This window comes from Pristis pectinata, chromosome 6 (genome assembly GCF_009764475.1).
Source record: "Pristis pectinata isolate sPriPec2 chromosome 6, sPriPec2.1.pri, whole genome shotgun sequence".
NCBI classification, from domain to species: Eukaryota; Metazoa; Chordata; class Chondrichthyes; order Rhinopristiformes; family Pristidae; genus Pristis; species Pristis pectinata.
Genome location: NC_067410.1, coordinates 110,896,086 through 110,916,858, shown reverse-complemented (window position 1 = coordinate 110,916,858; position 20,773 = coordinate 110,896,086). Strand labels below are relative to the sequence as shown.

The 20,773-nt window shown below is 44.8% G+C and overlaps 1 protein-coding gene across 1 annotated transcript in view; it reads left to right on the top strand.

Moving 5' to 3' along the window:
- Window positions 1–223: 223 nt before the first annotated feature.
- Window positions 224–20,773, top strand: part of LOC127571992 (nucleotidyltransferase MB21D2-like) — a 31,779-nt gene continuing 11,229 nt past the window's right edge. The window contains exon 1 of the mRNA XM_052018793.1: window positions 224–573. Coding sequence (XP_051874753.1) covers window positions 372–573 — 202 coding nt within the window. The 5' untranslated portion in view covers window positions 224–371. The remainder of the gene's footprint in view (window positions 574–20,773) is intronic.

Sequence of the window (20,773 nt, the reverse complement as noted above, 5' to 3'; positions counted from 1 at the left end):
GGGGGGGGGTGGTTTGGGGCAGCGGTGTCTTTAAGAGCAGCGATGGGCAAGTGCTGCATTGGAACACGCTTGTTGATTCGAGGTCAGTTCCAATTGACAATTCCCGTGTTAATTTCATTCACATGTTTCCGATAGGGACCTGCGGAAGCTGATTGGTCCATTCGCAGAATTTGTTACCTGCAAACTGCTCATCTACAACATTATTAAAGGCGGGGTTGGGGTTGGGAGGAGGAGGAGAAGGGAAGAACGTGAGAGAGGGCGGGGTGGGGGTAAACAGCCCTGCAAAGCTCGCTGGATTTTGTTTTAAATCCCCAGCCCGGTCTCTCTCTCTCTCTCTCTCTCTCTTTTTTCCCCATACAATCTGGTCGAAGATGGCGGCTACGAACGGTGCAGGCAATAAACCAAGCCCCAGTGTGTCCAAAACACCGCTGGAGCTGGATTTTAGGTCTGGCGCTAAGATCGAGGAGTTGAACAAACTGATCCAGGAATTCAGCAGACAAGATCAGCGGGAATACGACGATCACCGAGCCCTTGAAATCCACACAGCCAAGGATTTTATCTTCTCCATGCTGGGTGAGTCTGGTATCAGCGCTCTCCATAGCGTGGTACCGACGGCTACTGAGGAGAGCGCTCTGAATGTTCAAAGGTCACCCTTTTGCCCTCAAATTCCTTTTGTGTGTGAGTGATTTTTCAGCGTGTCTTTTCCTTCACACGCCCGGGTGTTGAGGGTTCAAATGAGGGCAGTGCTGAGTTTGCAACTTAATGTATTTTTTTTTTGCGGTCTGTAAAGTTTAAATGTTAAAGATGTTGGGAAATTTCCAATTTCGTCGATTTTTTTTTTCCCCAAAGGTTTTTGCTGAAATTGTTTCCAAAGTTTACCTTGTTTGAAAGCTAAAATCATTGTTTAGTTCGGGATAATCATTAAACCCAGTTGTCCGCCAGCTGTGCATCTGAGGAATGGTCTCGATCTGGTGCCTGTTCAAGTGTCCACTCTAGGAATGTCAGAATTGGAATACGTGGTTAGAACATAGAATATTACAGAACAGGCACTTCGGCCCACAATGTTGTGCCGACATAGCTAATCCCTCTACGGACAAATGCCCAAATGCCTCCCATTTTCCCCTCACTCATGTGCCCATCCAAGCCCCTCTTAAAAGCCCCCAATGAATTTGCCTGCACCACCCTATAAGGCAACACATTCCGAGGCATCCACTACTCTCAGTAAAAAAAAACGTACCCCTCACATCTGTTCTGAACCTACCCCCTCTCACCTTAAATGCATGCCCTTTGGCATTGGATCGCTCAGTAGTGGGGGAAAAAGATATTGCTTGTCCCCCCTATCTATGCCCCTCATCATTTTATACACTTCCAACAGATCACTCCTCAGCCTCTGCTGCTCCAGAGAAAAGAGCCCAAGTTTGTCCAGCCTCTCCCGATAGCACATGCCCTCTAATCCAGGCAGCATCCTAATAAACCTCCTCTGCACCCTCTAAAGCCTCAACATCCTTCCTATAGTGAGGTGACCAGGATTGCATGCAATACTCTGAATGTGGCCTAACCAGAGCTCTATAGAGATGCATCATAACTTGACTCCTGTACTCAATACCTTGATTAATGAAAGCAAGCATTCCATAAGCCGCCCTAACCACCCTGTCTACCTGTGTAGCCACTTTCAATGAGTCATGGACTTGTACCCCAAGGTCTCTCTGCTCTTCAACACTGTTAAGGGTCCTGTCCTTAACAGTGTACTGCCTCTTGACATTAGTCCCACCAAGGTGCAACATCTCACATTTATCTGGGTTAAACTCCATCTGCCATTTCTCTGCCCACATCTGCAGCTGATCTATATCACACTGTATCCGTCGCCAGTCTTCTACACTATTCACAACTCCACCAATCTTGGTATCGTCTGCAAACTTACTAACCAACCACCCCCCCCCCCCCCCCCCCCCCCAAAATCAACATACTCATCCAGGTCATTTATGTATATCACAAACAGCAGAGGTCCCAGTACAGATCCCTGCAGAACACCACTACCCACAGACCTCCAGCCTGAATAAGTCCCTTCAACCACCACCCTCTGTCTTTTACAGGCAAGCCAGTTCTGTATCCACACAGCCAATTGTCCACCAACCCCATGCGTCGGAACTTTCTTGATTAACTTATTATGTGAGACCTTGTGAAATGCCTTGCTGAAGTCCAGAGAGATGACATTCATAATTCTACCTTCATCAATCTCTCTCTCGTCACCTTGTCAAAAACTCAACTGGAGGGTGGGGGTGAGAAACGAGCGGTGACCTGAAATAAAATGCTGCAGACCTTGCAAATCTGAAACAGAATGCTGGAGATACTCCGCAGATCAAGTGAACAGTAGGGTTCTGGGGAGTGTTGTGGAACAGAGGGACCTAGGAGTACAGGTACGTGGTTCCCTGAAAGTGGCACTGCAGGTGGACAGGGTGGGGAAGAAGGGTTTGGCATGCTGGCCTTCAGTCAAGGCACAGTATAGAACTCGAGAGGTTGTGTTGCAGTTATGCAGCCACGTGGAATATTGAGTTCAGTTGTGGTCACCCTGCTATAGGAAAGATGCCATTAAGCTGGAAAAAGGGCAAAAAAGATTTGAGGGTGTTGTCAGGACTCGACGGAGAGAGGTTGAGCAGGCTGGGAGTTTTTTTTCATTGTAGAGTAGGATAATGAGGGGTGATCTTATTGAGGTGTATAAAATCATGAGGGGCATAGATAAGGTGAATGCACTCAGTCTTTTGCCCAGGGTTGGGGAATTGAGAACTAGAGGGCAGAGGTTTAAGGTTAGAGGGGGGAGATTTAGTAGGAATCCGAGGGACAATTTCCTCACCAGAGGGTGATCAGTATATGGAACGAGCTGAGGAAGTGGTTGAGGCAGATACATTAACAACATTTAAAATGAATTTGGGTAGGTACATGGATAGGAAAGATTGAGGGGCATGGGCCAAATGCAGACAAATGGGCCTAGCTGAGATGAGAATCTTGCTTGTATGGACCAGTTGGGCTGAAGGGCCTGTTTCTGTGCTGTATGAGTCTGATTGGGCATGACCTGAGAAATGGTTAAGCTGTTAAGAGTAGTGATGGCAGAAGGTTATTAACCTGAGCTGTGACTTGCATACTCCATGGTATTTGAGCAGGTGTTGGGCCATTGACGGATGAGGAGGAACTGCTCTTCCCAGAGAGGGAATCTGTGGCATTCTCTGCCCAGGGAAGCAGTGGAGGCTACCTCATTAAATATATTTAAGATAGATGGATTTTTGCACAGTAGGGGGAATTGAGGGTTATGGGGAAAAGGCAGGCAGGTGGATCTGAGTCCATGGCCAGATCATCCATGATTTTACTGAATGGCAGAGCAGGCTCAATGGGCTGGATGGCTGCTTCCTGCTCCTATTTCCTGTGTCCCAAATATCCAGTCTCTGGATGTTCTATTCCACATAACTTATTCTGGGCAAATATTCAACCTCGTGGGATCTTGTCTGACCTTGCAACCGCAGTCTCTTGACCTAAGGGTCCACCTCAATGTCACCTTTGCCAGGGCTTTACAACTGTGGAATCCCTTAATTCCCTGTCCTCCAATCTCCAGGTTTTTAAAACCTAATTTTCTATTAATTAAGCACATCCTAATTTGGTCTCAAGTCCTCTTTATTCACAGGCAAGGCAATTGGTTAACACCAGTGCCAGAGTTGTAAGTGACAAGTTGATTTACTAGAAATAAAAACTTATATACATTTGGCTGTGGTTTAGCGATTAATTGTCTCTTCAGGGAGACAATTATTGGGTTAACTCCATGGATTGGATATGACCCTGTTTCCAGTGTTGTATTGAGGGAACATGGCATTGTTCAGGAAATTAAATGTATAGGAAGGTTAGCATGTTGACCGTGTCGAACCTTTAAACGGATATAGATAAGTGGGTGGGCATGGTGACCACAGATGGAATGTAATGTGGGAAGATGCAAGATTATCCAGTTTTGAAGGAAGAATGGAAAAAACAAACTTAAAGGAGTGAACCAGCAAGGGAATATTATTGGTTTATTGTCATGTGTACCAAGGTACAATGGAAGAACTTCTGTGCTGGATCCAGACAGATCATGCTGTCCATAATTACATTAAGGTACTGAAAGGAAAACAATGTAGTGTTGCAATTAGAGTGAAGGTGGTCAAAAAGTGCAAGGGCCACGGTGAGGTGGACTAGGAGATCGAGTTCATCTTCAGCATACGAGGGGTCCATTCGAGAGTCTCATTGGTATTGGTTTATTATTGTCACTTGTACCAAGGTACAGTGAAAAGCTTGTCTTGCATACCGATCGTACAGGTCAATTCATTACACAGTGCAGTTACATTGAGTTAGTGCAGAGTGCTTTGATGTAGTACAGGTAAAAACAGGTTTATTATTGTCACTTGTACCAAGGTACAGTGAAAAGCTTGTCTTGCATACAGATCGTACAGGTCAATTCACTACACAGTGCAGTTACATTGAGTTAGTACAGAGTGCACTGATGTAGTACAGGTAAAAACAATAACAGTACAGAGTAAAGTGTCACATCTACAGAGGAATTGCAATGCAATAAGGTACAAGGTCACAACAAGTGACGTGAGGTCATAGTCCATCTCATTGTATAAGCGGGATAACAATGTAACAGCAGGATAGAAGCTGTCCTTGAATCTGGTGGTCTGTGCTGAGATTTTTGTACCTGCTGCCCAATGGGAGAGGGCAGAAGAGAAAATGCCCAGGGTGGGAGGGGTCCTTGACTATGTTGGCTGCTTTCCCGAGGCAGTGAGAAGTGTAGACTGAATCTGTGGAGGGGAGGCTGATTTCCATGATGTGCTGGACTGTCTACAACTCTCTGCAGTTCCTTGCAGTACTGGGCAGAGCAGTTACCATACAAAGCTGTGATGCATCCAGACAAGATGATAAAAAAAAAAATTGGTATGAGTCATTGGGGACGCGCTGAACTTCCTTTGCTAGTACATGGCTTGCAAGCACAACAAATAATTAGGAAGGCTGATGAAATGTTGGGCATTATTGGAAAAAAAGTATGGAGTATTAAAGTCCTTATGCAGCCTCTGAAGGCACTGGTGGGATCGCACATGGAGAAATGTGCAGTTTTGGTCTCCCTATCTGGGGAATGATTGGACGAGGTACTTAAGGGTCACTGAATTCTCTCCTGGGGACAAGAAGTTGGCATTGTAAAGAATTGAACAGGTAGTACCTGTGCTCCATGGTGATTCGTGTTGGGTGATCTAATGAGATCAAAAGGGGTGAAAATCAAATCCAGAACCTGGAACTACTCAGCAGGTCGGGGGTAGAGTGTGAACTTCACTGCAGTACTGGTGAAGGGCCTTGATCTGAAATATTAACCCTGTTCTCTCCACAAATGCTGCCTGACCTGCAGTGTTTCTACCATTTGCTTCAGATTCCCAGCATCTGCAGTTTTTCCAACTTTAAATTAAATTTTACTTAGTGTGGTAACGGGCCCTTCTGGCCCAATGAGTCCGCACCATCCATTTTAAACCCAAATTAACCTACCCCGTACGTCTTTGGAATGTGGGAGGAAACCGGAGCCCCCGGAGGAAACCCATGCAGACACGGGAGAATGTAGAATCTCCTTACAGTGACGGGAATCGAACCCTGATTGCTGGCACTGTAATAGCGTCGCGCTAACTGCTATGCTACCATGATCTTACAGGTGAAAAGATGCAAATTGACATAGAACATGGAACTTCAGCCCAGGGTATTGTGCTGACCGATATTAACCTTGTCCACATTTACTCGCCCCCTCTCTACTTCACCTCCCATAACCCTCTTTTTTTCCTTTGTCCATGTGCCTAAGAGTCTCTTGTATGATCCTATTGTATTGGCCCCTACCACCATCCTCAGCAGTGTTATTGTCATGTACTGAGGTACAGTGATAAACTTTGTTTTGCATGAGATCCATACAGATTGCTTCATTACATCTGGACATTGACCTAATACAAGGGAAAACAATAACAGAATGCAGAATAAAGTGCTAGTTTGCGGAGAAAGTGCAGTAAAGGCAGACACTAAGGTGCAAGGTAGATTGTGTGATAGTCCATCTTATTGTACTGGGGACCATTCAATAGTCAAAACAGTGGGATAGAAGCTGTCCTTGAGCCTGGTGGTACGTGCTTTCAGGCGTTTGTATCTTCTGCCCAATGGGAGAATGTCTGGGTTGAGTGTCATGGGTACTTGGTCCCAATGAAGGGAAGTTGGTGTAAAAATTTTGAAGGAAAATTTAATGGTGGAAATATCTCATTGGTATTTGAAGAAAGATGTACTTGACTTCACGTTTCATGTTCTCAACACTAAGCTGCCTTGGGAGCAGCCCAACTCTGTTTATGATGGTTCTTAATGATTTGCTGTGCTGATATGGCTACTTAAATTTTGTATGGTTGGCAGATATTAATTTAATTCCTCTTCCCCCCCATCCATTGTATTACAGGGAAATATAATTCTCCTGTCTGGGATTGTCTGTCCACTTCAGTTTTAATAGCTTGCAATTAATAAAGCCTTGATGTTTTCCTCTAATAGAAAATCTTGATTCCTGTAGAGAATGGGGCAAGAGGGGACATTGATCAAACTAAAATCCTTTTTGAGAGTGAAGTGGGATCGAAGGGTGAGGGTTTTTTTTAAATTTGGACATTAGTGTTTATAGTCAGCTGGTAAAGATTAAACCCTGCAAAGTGTCTGGAAGACTAGGGCAGACTGTTCAAAATGGATGCAAGTTAAAGCTTCACTGAGCAAAGGGGATTGAGCTGCTTCTCCAGCAGAGCACCAGAAAGTGAAACCCCTTGGTTTCTGGGCAGGCACAGTAGTGTAGTGGTTAGCGTAATGCTATTACAGCACCAGCAACCCGGGTTCAATTCTGGCTGCTGTCTGTAAGGAGTTTGTACATTCTCCCCGTGTCTGCGTGGCTTTCCTCTGGGTGCTCCGGTTTCCTCCCACATTCCAAAGTTGTACGGGTTAGGAAGTTGGCATGCTGTGTTGGCACTGGAAGTGTGGCAACACTTGCAGGCTGACCCCAGAACACTCTACGCAAGATGCATTTCACTGCGTGTTTCGATGTACATGTGACTCCTAGAGAAATCTTATCTTGTTAAGGCTATGTTGGGGTACAAACCTCAGCAAGCTCTGACTGTGCAGGAAATTGATTGTTTCTATCAGAAGTGTATGTGAACTCTGGTATTGTCAAATTTATTTAACTGTGTAAATTTTGCAAAGGAATTATGCAGGAAAGATGTATGAATGTCCTTTGGCTGTAGATCTAAATGGTGGAACAAGCTTGGGCTGAATGTCTGAGGAGTATTCAATTAGCACATCAGTGTTCATCCCACTTGCTAAACTGCAGGAGTTTTTTTTGGCCCAATTACATTTTCTATTGCAAGGCAGATAGAATACAAGGTTTTTGTAGCTTTACATGATGCTGGTGAGACTGCACCCTGAGAACTGTTTAGATCTGATCTCCATATTTAAGGATGTACTTGCATTGGGGGCAGTGTAGAGGAGGTTCATTAGTTTGACTCTTGGAATGAAGTTGAGTGGACTGTACCTGTAGAGTATAGAAGCATGAAGGGTTATCTTGAAATGTTGTAGATTGAGGGGGTGATTGGTGGTGGGTGCTGAGGAGATGTTTCTTGTCAAGGTATCTCAAGCTGGGGGCAGGGCTTTGGAATAAGGAGCTGCCAATTTCAAATGGCAGGTGGGGGTTGAATTTCTTGGGCTTGTGTCTCCTTGGTATTTTCCAGAGAACTGTGGCAGTGGAGTTGCTGAATATGTTTAAGGTGGAGACATTTAAACTAAATGAGTTGGGGTATGGGGAAAAGTGATCTTGAAGCAAAGGTTGGGTCAACATGTTCCTGGTAGAGTGGCCCCAGCTGACTGGTTGCCTATCAGGTTTCTTTCAATCAACCCCGGGACTGCATTTGCTCCACAGACTCGGTTGGGTTTTGAGTCAGTCGTACAGCACAAACATGTGCTTCTGCCCAACTCATCCATCCTGACCAAGATTCCCATCTAAGCTAGTCTCATTTGGACTATGTCCCTCTAAACCTTTCCATGTATCTTTATATCCTTAGTGTCTTTTAAATGTTGTTAATGTACCTGCCTCAACCACTTCCTCTGGAAGCTCATTCCAGATACAGAACAGGCTCTTCGGCCCACAATGTTGTGCTGACGTTGCTAATCCCTCCTACCTACAGAATGCCCATCTCCCTCCATTTTCCTCTCATTCATGTGCCCATCCAAGCCCCTCTTAAAAGCCCCCAATGAATTTGCCTCCACCCTATCAGGCAACACATTCCAGGCATCCAGCACTCTCAGTAAAAAAAAACGTACCTCTCATGTCTGTTCTGAACCTACCCCCTCTCTCCTTAAATGCATTCCCTCTAGTATTGGATTGCTCAATAATGGGGGGGGAGATATTGCTTGTCCACCTACAAACAATGGGACCACCCTATGGGTGAAAAAGTTGCCCAAGTTCCTATTCTTCCCCCCCCCCCCCCACCTTAAACCTGTGCCCTCTGGTTCTTGATTCCCCAGTTGGGGGGGGGGAGGGAGGAGAAAGACTCCATGCATTCGCCCTATCTATGCCCCTCAATTTTAGATGCATACAAGATCACCCCTCCACAACTCTCTGCAGTCTCGGGCAGAGCAGTTGCCATACCAAGCAGGGATAGGCTGCTTTCTATGGTGCATTGATTTTAAAAATTGATGAGGGTTGATGGGGATGTGCCAAATATCCTTGGCCTCCTGAGGGTGTCAAGGTACTGGTGTGCTTGCTTGGCCATTGCATCGGTGTGGCTGGACTAGGATGAGCTATTGGTGGTGTTTACTCCTAGAACTTGAAGCACTCAACCACCTTTACCTCAGCACCATTGTATGTGCACCAGCCCCCTTCCTGAAGTCAATGACCAGCTCCTTTGTTTTGCTGACATTGAGGAAAAGGTTGTCATGACACCATGCTACTAAACTCTGTATCTCCTTGTGTCCTGAGTTTGTGTGTGTACAAATTGCATTTTATATTTCCTTTGCAGTAGTGACTATACTTCAAGGCTTCATTAGCTGTAAAGTGTCACGGGGTGTGTTGGCAACAGGTGTTACAGAACTGAGTTTGTCTTTTAAAAAGCTGACGACTGAAATTTAAAACTTTTTAAATCCATTCCATGATCTTGTCCTCATTCCCGCAGGATACTGTAATGTGTGATGCAGTCCAATTGTGGCTTTTGATCACTTTTGAAATCTAATTATTCCTTCAACAGATAAGGCCTGTTCCTCCTGAAATCTGCCTTTTGCTTAAACCTAATGTCTCCCATTAGTGTACATTAAGACTCTTGTAGAACAGCTGGGAAGTTTGCCATATTAAAGCCACTATACTTTACTCCTGTTTGAATGCACAGTAAGTAATTCATTGTGAGGCATCTTTGGGCATGTCCTAAGATGCAGATCAGTTCTACATTGCAGAACAGTAATGTAATGTGAGAAAGGAGTCCAGTCTTTCTCGGAACCTAGATACTGATGTTCTGGACTGGTAAACCAGTCAGGGCTGGTTCTATGAAAAGATTAAAGTGGATTGGGGTCACATTCCTGCCGGTCACAATGGGAACAAAGCTGGCCATTGAGTTATTGCAGAGTGTTTATTGTGCTTGTAGGGGATGGGTTAAGATTCATTTAATAGCTTCTCTACTTGCTGAATCCTTGTCCCACAGATGTCAAGTTGAAGTACGACTGTTGCCCTCTACTCCATGTTGTGGAGTGAGCTTTCTGTGACCCAGTCTCATCACTCCCCTTGGACACTTTTGACTGTGTTGCTATCGTTAACCCATCACTTGGACGCTGAGCAATCCTCCCAGTTCGAGTCTGAAGTGGTCAGCATTGCATGCTGCCTTTGAAGCACGACTAGCAATGTAAGAGATGCTTCTGATGAACACACGAGTGCTGAGCCATTGTACTGTGGGTAGGAAAAGCTGAGGTTCTGGTAGGAGTAACAATGGTGCAGAAGGCAGTGTTTAAGAAGATTGGAAGGGAACAATTTGGTGATGTTCCTGCCTCTAGACTGCATTTATCATTTGATTCCAGTCTCTTTGGACTGGATCTACAAAGCTTTAACAGCCTGATGCAGGGTTTAAACCTGAAATGTTGACAATTCCTCCCCCTCAGATGCTGATTGACCTGAGTTCCTCCAGCAGATTGTTTAACAGCACGAGTTCTGCTTCCAATAGCAAAATTGCTTCTGAGATTTCTGAACTATACTAGGCAAGTTATCAAAGACTAGCAGGACAATGAGAAACAAAGGACTGCAGATGCTGGAATCTAGATGAAAAACACAACGATACTGGAGGAACTCAACAGGCCAGGCAGCGTCCATGGAGAAAAGCAGGTGGTCAACATTTTGGGTCTGGACCCTTCTTAGAGGAGAAGGTATTAAACTCAGCTTAACCTGTTCCCTACAAGCACAATAAACACTCTTCAATAACTCAATGGCCAGCTTTGTTCCCATTGTGACTGACAGGAATGTGATCTCAATCCATTTTAATACTGAAGAAGGGTCCTGACCCAAAATGTTGACTGCCTGCTTTTCTCCACAGATGCTGCCTGGCCTGCTGAATTCCTCCAGCATCATCGTGCTTTTCACTAACGGGACAATGCCCACTTCAAAATAATTTGAGTAGATTCAGAGCATCGTGGATTTTTAAAGGGTGGGGTCACATCTGATGGAATTGATTGAACATTGAAGTACTGAACACTGAGGGAAATGTTTATTGACTGAAGGACAGACAGCACTAGCAGTGGAGAGAAGAGCTTCTGTCAATGGTCTTTGATCAGAAAGCATTTCTGGCCAGCCAGTTTGTGTATGGATATGGATTTTGAAAAGACAATTAAGCCTAGATTGAATTAAAAGCTTGTGGTACTAAAGATTATTTACCTCCCTGGTGGAATAGTGAGCCAAGAGCCAGTATAATGGGGGTGGGATTGAATTGGAAGCAAATGATGTCCTACTGTAGCTACACCAGAACCTCACTATTCAAGACCTTTGTCCGCAGACCCTTGTATCTCGGTTGGGCATGGTAACTGCAGATGAGCCTGGATTGAGTGAAGGGGTAAAATTAGGGCAGCTGGAGTTGAAGTGTGACGCTGTATAATTTGGACCAGGACCAACACAGACTCCTGCCAATGCAAACTTGGCACTGAATACAAAGGAGGATCCAGCTTGCTGGATGAAGGCAAGTTCCCCTACAGCAGCAACCTGCTCTGCACATACCCTTTGTGAATCCTGGGACCAGGAGAATCACAAGCATTGAAAATTTCTGGTTAAGCCAAGGCTGAGTTTATCTGGCTTGCAAAACAACATTTGAAAATGTTAAGCTTCTAAATGCAGGTTAATCACCTTGAAGCAAAATAGTACATGTTAAAACCCTTGCAGCTGTTCTTCCAATAAGTGGATTAAGCAAATTCCAAGCACCAGAGTTGGGAATGGCACTCTAACACTGACTACTTGGAGTTCCTCCATTGGGGTCTGATTCCAGGCAAACAATTGCCATGGCTCAACTCCTTTGTGTTTGTGTGGGTATCACCCCTTGTGTAGGGGAAATGCTGATGGCAAGGCTGGCATTTCAGAATTGGGTTTACTATCACTGACCTGTATGACATTTGTGGCAGCTGTACAGTGCAAAGACATTACCATAAATTACAAAATAAATACAAATATTAGTTAAATAAATATTAACAAAAGGAATAATGTAGTGTTCATGGACCATTCAGAAATCTGATGGCGGAGGGGAAGGAAGCTGTTCCTGAAATGTTAAGTGTGGGTCTTCAGGTTCCTGTACCTCCTCCCTGATCGTAGTAACAAGAGGAGGGCATGTCCCGGATGGTGAGGGTCCTTAAAATGATAGATACTGCATTCTTGAGGTACCACCTCTTGATGTCCTCGATGGTGGGGAGGGTTGTGCCCGTGATGGAGCTGGCTGAGTCTACAACTCTCTGCAGCCTCTTGTGATTCTGTGCACCAGGTGGTGATGCAACCAGTCAGAATGCTCTACATCTATAGAAACTTGCAGGAGTCTTTGGTGATGTACCAAATCTCCTCAAACTCCTAACAAAGTACAGCTGCCACTTTCGTGATTGCATCAACATGTTGGTCCCAGGATAGATCCTCTGAGATGTTTTCACCCAGGAACTTGAAGCTGCTCACCCTTTCCACCGCTGACCCCTCAGTGAGGACAATTGAAGACTCTGCTGCACAAGTGAATCAGTCAGAACCAGCTTTCACCTCTTGATGTATGAATGTGAAATGGGTGAGGTAGGTCTGTACAAGGCTCTAAGGTGAAATGATCGATCATGTGTAAGACTTCAGGAACCTGACTTCTGATTAGTAGGGGGAGTTGCTGTTCAGTCCGTGGATTTCATTGAGTTTTATAGTCCACAGGATAAGAGGAAAAGCAACATTGCTTGGATCAGCACCAATTTTAATCCTGGTTAAAATACCACTCAGTTCTGTGGTTTGTATTTTAATGCAATAAAAACTCTATTGTTAGACGGAAAGCTTAACAGCAGAGGACATCTTTTTTAAAAAAAACTATTGAAAAGATGTTGACTTCAGTCAAAATTTGAAAAGCTGTTCAATTCACTGTATCAGAAGCTGCTGCAGTGATCCCTGAGTGATGGTGAATTATTGACAGCAACGCTGCATTTATTTGCACACATCCACTTTTGCCTGCGGCACCCAGCTGGAAATGATGACCAGATTTCCTCCTGATGGCTGTTGTCTGCACTGACTGCCAAGCACTCACTTGGACTAATCCGAATTAGTCCCATTATTTTATTCTCCCCAGATTCTTCACATGGGGCAAGTTACAGCAGCTAATTAACCTTCCAACCCACATGTCTTGGGTTGTGGGAGGAAACCTGAGCCCCTGGGGGGGAAGCCCACATGGTCACAGGGAGAACATTAAAACTCAACACAAGATCGGAGGTTGGGATTGAACCCAGGTCTCTGATGCTGCAAGACAGTGGCTCTACCAGCTGTGCAGCTTGTGAATCCAGAGTTAGATTTGTCACTCCAAGAAAATTCCCCACCTCTGCTTTGTGTGACCACCAGTAATTTTAGAACATAGAACATTACAGCACAGTACAGGCCCTTCAGCCCACAATCTTGTGCTGACATTTGATCCTGGTCTAAGATCTATCTAACCCTTCCCTCCCACCTAGCCCCCCATTTCTCTATCATTCATGTGTCTATCTAAGAGTCTCTTAAATGTCCCTAATGTATCTGCCCCCACCACCTCTGCTGGCAGTGCATTCCATGCACCCAACAAAAAAAAACTTACCTCTGACATCCCCCTTATACCTTCCTCCAATTACCTTTTTAAAAAAAAATTGTCCCCTCATGTTAGCCATTGTCACACTGGTGGGGGGGGGGGGGGGGAAGGTGGAAAAGAGTCTGACTGTCCACTCGATCTATGCCTCTTATCACCTTGTACACTGTCAAGTCACCTTTCATCCTCTCAATAGAAAAGCCTGAGCTCGCTCAACCTATCCTCATAAGACTTGCTCTCCAATCCAGGCAACATCCTGGTAAATCTCCTCTGCACCCTCTCTAAAGCTTCCACATCCTTCCTATAATGAGGTGACTTGTATCTGTGTTCCCTCAATCCAAATTTTCTATCTGGAAATGTTTTGATATCAATCTTGTCATGTCTCAATCTTGCATGATTCAATAGGACACAGCCCAGCACATCACAGAAACCAGCCTCCCCTCCATGGACTGTCTGTACCTCTTGCTCTCTTGGTGAAGCAACCAGCATAATCAAAGACCCCACCCACCCAGGTTATTCTCTCCTATCAGGCAGAAGATTCAGGAGCCTGAGGGCACATACCACCAGGCTCAAGGACAGCTTCTATCCCACTGTAATAAGACCATTGAATGGTTCCCTTATACAATGAGATGGACTCTCAATCTACCTTGTTTGACCTTGCACCTTATCTACCTGCACTGCACTTCCCTATAGCTGTGACACTTTACTCTGTATTCTGTTATTGTTTTACCCTGTACTACCTCAATGCACTGTAATGAATTGATCTGTACAAATGGTATGCAAGACACATTTTTCACTGTACCTCAGTACAAGTGACAATAATATACCAATACCAAACCTTGCATTCTCAGGGCTATAGATCTAAATTCTTTAATTGCTTGTGATGGGACAACCTCTCAGGAACTAGTCCTGTGTATGCTCTGGACTGCCAGGAGGCAGTGAATGGCCCATTCACGGTGTTTAACTGGATAAAACCCTGGAGTATTTTATCTGGTTTTGGGGGCACTTTAGGAAGGATGTGAAGAACCTAGAAGTGTAGGAGAGATTTTACTAGCATTTCCAGGATAGATTTTTGCCTACACTGAAACCTGGAGAAGCTGGGTTGATTGTCAAAGACTGGAGATCTGTCAAGGTGACTGGTTCAGGTGTGGGAACAGTTTCCATCGTTTAGTAGGTGGATCAATTGCTAGGGTATACCTTTTGGCCAGAAGATAGAAAAGGGAATTTGAGAAAATGGGCCTTGTGGGAATTTTCATGGCATTTATACCCCGGGTATGTATGCCTCTGATAATAAACTTGAGCTGGATTTGCAGGTTAGGGAAAGAATGTAACAGGATTGCTGTACTAAGAGCCTGGACTTTGGCTCCCTCCTGTGCCACATGGCTTTGACACTCTAGTTCCCAGAACTACAGGCACACATGGTAGTGTAGTGGTTAGCGTAACGCTATTGCAGCACCAGTGACCCGGGTTCAATTCCGGCCACTGTCTATAAGGAGTTTGTACGTTCTTTCTCCATGGGTTTCCTCCGGGTGCTCTGGTTTCCTCCCACATTCCAAAAGACGTATGGGTTAGGAAGTTGTGGGCATGCTATGTTGGCACCAGAAGCTTGGCAACACTCGTGGGCTGCCCCCAGAACACTCTGCAAAAGAAGCATTTCCACTGTGTTTTGATGTACATGTGACTAACATTCTGCTGAATGTGGCAGGATCTACTTAGATGACCCATTAAATTGCCTTCCAAATGTCTGCCTGGATTATGGGCTTGAGTGTTGATTATTTGATGCTACCAGCAGTCACAAAAGATAAACCTCAAACCTGTCAATGGTGGTATATTCAATGAGATCTCTCTGCACCCTTCATTTGAATCTATCCCTGCCACACAAGTGGAAGATGGAAGCAGTTCTTAACACTTTGAAGATGGTAGTTGAAGTTTAAAATGTAAGATGGAATAACTGTGAGGCTGTATTGTGTGATTCAGTTGCTTTGGATAAATCACCTGGCTTGGATAAGATGTTTTCAAAGCTGCTGAAAGCAACAAGGAATTAGTGAAGTTTCCGGCCACCATCCAATCCTCCCTGGCTACAGAAGTGGTGCCAAAAATCAGCACTGTTAATGTAGTACAACTTTTATAAAGGAATGGGATAAATTGAGTAATTACAAGCAAGGTGGTTTATCTTTCAGGGGTGGGTAAATTATCATAAGTGGACCTGAGAATAAACCTTCCTTCAGGAAGGCTCAAATTAGTCAGTCCGTATGGGATTTGAGCGTAGCAGTGTGGAATAACCTTGGTGTGTCCATGGATAGTCATAGAGCAATACAGGCCCTTCAGCCCAACCAGTCCATGCCCACCATGGTGACCATCCAGCTAGTCCCAATTTCCTGTGTTTGGCCCGTGTCCCTCCAAGCCCCACCCCTCCTTGTACCTATCCAAGTGCTTCTTAAATGATAGTGTTGTATCTGCCTCACCCACTTCCTCTGGCAGCTCGTTCCATACACTCTCCACCCTCTGCAACTCTTCCAGTAGCAGGACAGGTCACAATGATGCTGAACCTCATTAGATGTACAAAGTAAGCAGTAAAGCTGTTGAACTGTATGTGAAGATAGCCAGGCTTGAATACTGCATATGGTTTTGATCACCACATAACAGGAGGAATGTGATTGCACTGCAGAGGGTGCAGACATGATTTGAGGATGTTACTAGGACTAGTAGTTTGGCTGAGGAATGTAGATGGGCTGGGATTGTTTTCCCTAGGGTGGAAGAAGCTGAGGAGATGTATAAAACTGAGGTACTTGAACAAGAAGCAGTTTCCCTATTGGGTCACTCCTCAGCTCGTATTCAATATTATACAACAGTGTGGGTGAATGTTCTCATTTCCAAATATCTGGGTGTTTGGCTGAATCACAAGTTGTCATCACAGACCTTAAGGTTTTGGTTACCAGTACTGGCAAATGTTGCTTCCCAGATGTTTAAAAACAACCCAGACCACCTCTCGTGGGGACAGAATCTTTTATTGACAATCTCTCAGGGAGAACCTTCTGACCAGATGCACAAAACCTTGGTGTGCAGTAGTGTGATGGAAACCACCAGAATGAACATGTTTTTCAGTTGAACAGGAATGTGGACTTCAGACTTGATAATCAGATCTCAGTTGGACTTGGTAACTGCAATGACTTGGTGTACAAATGGTTCATTTAAACACACATGTCTGTCCCCACCTGGGATAAAATGCCTGCAGCCCTGCAAGAGCCAGCAAATCCATCCTGCCAGTCTCCCAGATGCTCATTTGTATGTCCATAAGCCAGGGAGGGCAGGCAGCTGTTTTGTTTGGCTACCAGCTGGTTGACTTTTTTGGTAGTCACCATAAGTTGCCTGTCATGAAATAGGAGCTAATTCTTGAGTCTGGGAGTCATTGTGCCCTGTTATGCTTAGCATAAATTTGGCCCCCACCTGGCTTTATCTGCCCCTCACTCCTCACCCCCTCTTCCATCCAGCTATCACCTACTGGCCACTGTCTCTCCACTCCCCAGATATAGGGTTTTGACCCAATAACATTGACAATTCTTTTGCCTTCACATGTGGGTTATGTAGCCAGCTGTTGTGTGCTACCTTTTGGATGAGATCCGTGTGCTCAAGTGAATTGGGAATCCATGGAACTTTTTGGAAAAATGTTTTGTTTGTGACTATTGATTTATAGATGAGGTATTGGTTTATTATTGTCACTTGTACCAAGGTACAGTGGAAAAACGTGTCTTGCATACTGATCCTATAGATCAATTCATTACACAGTGCATTGAGGTATTACAGGGTAAAACAATAACAATGCAGAATAAAGTGTCACAGTTACAGGGAAGTGCATTGCAGGTAGACAATAAGGTGCAAAGTCAAACAAGGTAGATTGAGGTCAAGAGTCCACTTCATCGTATAAGGGAACAGTTCAATAGTTTTATCACCGTGGGATTGAAGCTGTTCTAGAGCCTGATGGTATGTGCCCTCAGGCTCCCGTCTGATGGAGAGAATGACCTGGGTGGGTGGGGTCTTAGATTATGCTGGTTGCTTCACCAAGGCAGCGAGAGGTATAGACAGTCCATAGAAGGGAGGCTGGTTTCCATGATGCACTGGGCTGTGTCCCCAAGTCCCTGCAGTTTCTTGCAGTCCTGAGCAAAGCAGTTGCCATACCAAGCTGTGATGCATCCAGATAGGATGCTTTCTATGGTGCGTTGATTAAAGTTGGTAAGTGTCGAAGGGGACTTGCCAAATTCTTCAGACTCCTGAGGAAGTAGAGGCACTAGTGGGCTTTCTTGGCTGTGGTATCTGTATGGTTGGACTAGGACAGGCTATTGATGTTCACTCCTGGGTGTCAGTGTCTCTAAGTGGCTGCCACATTGAGCCATAAATTATAAGTAGTTTTGGCATATCCTGATGTGCAGTCAATGAGAAGGGGACAGATGGGAAATGTTTATCCCAAGTATTTTTATGCACTGAATGTTGGCAAAGAGCTTGTTGCTGGATTTAGTTAATATGGCTCTAGCTTCAGACAAATCATTCTGGATGGACCTTCAATGGATTAATATTTCTGATAGATGTGGGTGGGCTTTCTAAGTATCTTTCATTCAGCACAATGTGTGTACATCTGGATAACTATACAGTTTCTTTCAATAGTATTCAGTTTATGACACTGGGTTGACTATCTCCCTTGTCAGATCTCTTTGGGCAGTGGACAACTTGAATCTATTGTAAAATAGTTGTGCTGTTTGGATATCAAATTGATTTAAAACCTTCCAAGCACATTTGATTTCTGCAGCTTTGACTTGGAGGTCAATTTGTAAGATGGTGCTCTAGTAACCCACATCAGAATGTCTGTGGGATAGTCTGGATGAAGATCTTTGCATGACCAGCGAACTCCTTGGCCCAACAGATCTCTAGTTTTGGTCAATCTTGGCAGGATGATTGGCAGGTTAACTGTTTGCTATAAATGCAAGGTATCATATTGGCCCTAGTGACTTTTGTATACAAAACAGTCAGCTGAGATGATGGTTGGGACTGAATTTCCTGCCCTCATTATCTCTAATAGTATTCACTTCTAATGACTATTTTGGTCTGCTTATAGACTTAATACAAGTTTATGGTGCTACTCTTGCTGAGGCACACTTCATTTTCCAACACCCTCCCATTCTGAAGGTGGCTTGATATTCTGGTTTGGAAATTGGCAGCTGATGCTATCTCCTGATGTGTACTTTGCTCAGTTGAAGTGTACAGTGAATGGCTGTATTGGTCTGTAGTAAGAGGGCTGACTGTCACTGCTGGTTCTGACCACATTTCAGGAATGGAGCTTCTACTGTTGACTGGAAGCCACCATGTTCTGGCAATGGATGAAATTCATTGACACTTTCATTACTGTTTCCATTGAGGTTCAATGTATAACAACTTACATTCTGATTAATCTGAGCTCTGTGGTTTGGGAATATACTGAAGTATCAATGACTGTATAAATCCTTCAATGTTGCCTAAGTTTCTCCCATTTTGCTTCATGCACCAATTGTTCCAGTACTTCAAATGGCTGGACTGTAATCAAATCGTTGCTCTACTTAAGGGAGCAAGTGAGCTTCCCAGATTAGTCATAGTTGTACATGGAAATGGTCCCTTCAGCACGGAAGAGTTGGGTTGAAGGTACCTTCCTGAGCTTGTCCCATTTGCCTGCATTTTGCCCTTATTCCTCTGCACCTTTCCTATCCATGTACCTGTCCAAGTGTCTTTTAAACACCTGTACCCACTTCTAGCACTTCCTCTGGCAGCTCATTCCATATACCCACCACTGTGGAAGGAATACTTGCCTCTTGAGTCCCCTTTTAAATATTTTTCCCCCATTGTTTTAAATCTATGCCCTCTAGTTTTGGACACCCCTACCATGGGGGGGGGGGGGAGAGACAGTTTACGTTGTCTATGGCCCTCATGCCCCTCCCTGTACACCTTGCCTACCTGGGTCATTGCTTTCAGGCACTTCCCAGGGAGCCATTCATGTCCTGCCCAGGTTTAACCTTTTAAACTGCAACTCTCCACACCTGCCTGAGTTAAATTCCATCTGCCGTGCCTTGACCCACTTTCCCAGTTGATCAAGATCCTGTTGTAATCTTGGCTAACCTTCACTGTCCACCACACCAATTATTGGTGTCATCTGCAGACTTGCTAACCATGCAGACGAGGTACCCATCCAAATGACTGGTATCGATAACAACCAACAGGACCCAGCACCAATCCCTGTGGCCCACCATGAGTCTCAGGTCTCCAGTCTGGAAAAATAATCCTCTGCTACCACCCACATCTCCTTTCCATCAAGCCAATTTTGACCAATTTGTTATCTTGCCCTAGATCCCATGTATTGTAACTTTCTGGATCAGCCTCGACCTTGTCAAGAACCCTGCTTAAGGTCCACATAGATAACATCTACCACCCTGCCCTTATCCTCTTAGTCACTTCAACCTGTCACCTCAGCCCCCTGCTCTACTCTATACTCCTGACTGTGTGGCCAGATTCTGCTCTAACTCCATCCACAAGTTTGCAGATGATACCACCGTAGTGGGCTGTATCTCAAATAATGAGTGAGTACAGGAAGGAAGATAGAGCCTAGTGACATGGTGTCATGACAACAACCTTTCCCTCAATGTCAGCAAAACCAAGGAGCTGGTCATTCCCTTCAGGAAAGGGGGCAGTGCACATGCTCTTGTCTACATCAATGGTGCTGAGGTCAAGAGGGTTGAGAACTTCAAGTTCCCAGGAGTGAACATCACCATCTTGATGCCACAACCAAGAAAGCTCACCAGTGCCTCTACTCCCTCATGAGGCTAAAGAAATTTTGGCATGTCCCTGTTGACCCTCACCAATTTTTATTGATACACCATAGAAAGCATCCTATCTGGATGCATCACTGTTTGGTACGGCAACTGCTCTGCCTGGGACTACAAGAAACTGCAGAGTTGTGGACATGGCTTGGCACATCACGGTAACCAGCCTCCCCTCCATGGGCGCTATCTACACTTCTCATTGCCTCGGTAAAGCAGCCAGCGTAATCAAAAACCCCACCCACCCTGGACAGTTCTCCCTTCTCCCCTCCTATCAGGCAGAAGATACAAAAGCCTGAAAGCACGTACCACCAGGCTCAAGGACAGCTTCTATCCCACTGTTATAAGACTATTGAATGGTTCCCCAGTACAATCAGATGGACTCTTATGACTGCACCTTATTGTCTGTCTGTCTGCACTTTCTCTGTACCTGTTGCACTTTATTCTTTGTTATTATTTTCCCCTGTACTACCTCAATGCACTGCTGTAATGAATTGATCTGTATGAACAGTATGCATCACTGTACCTCAGTATACATGGTGATAAACCAATCTAACAAAAAATCAAATTTGAGACAGTTTC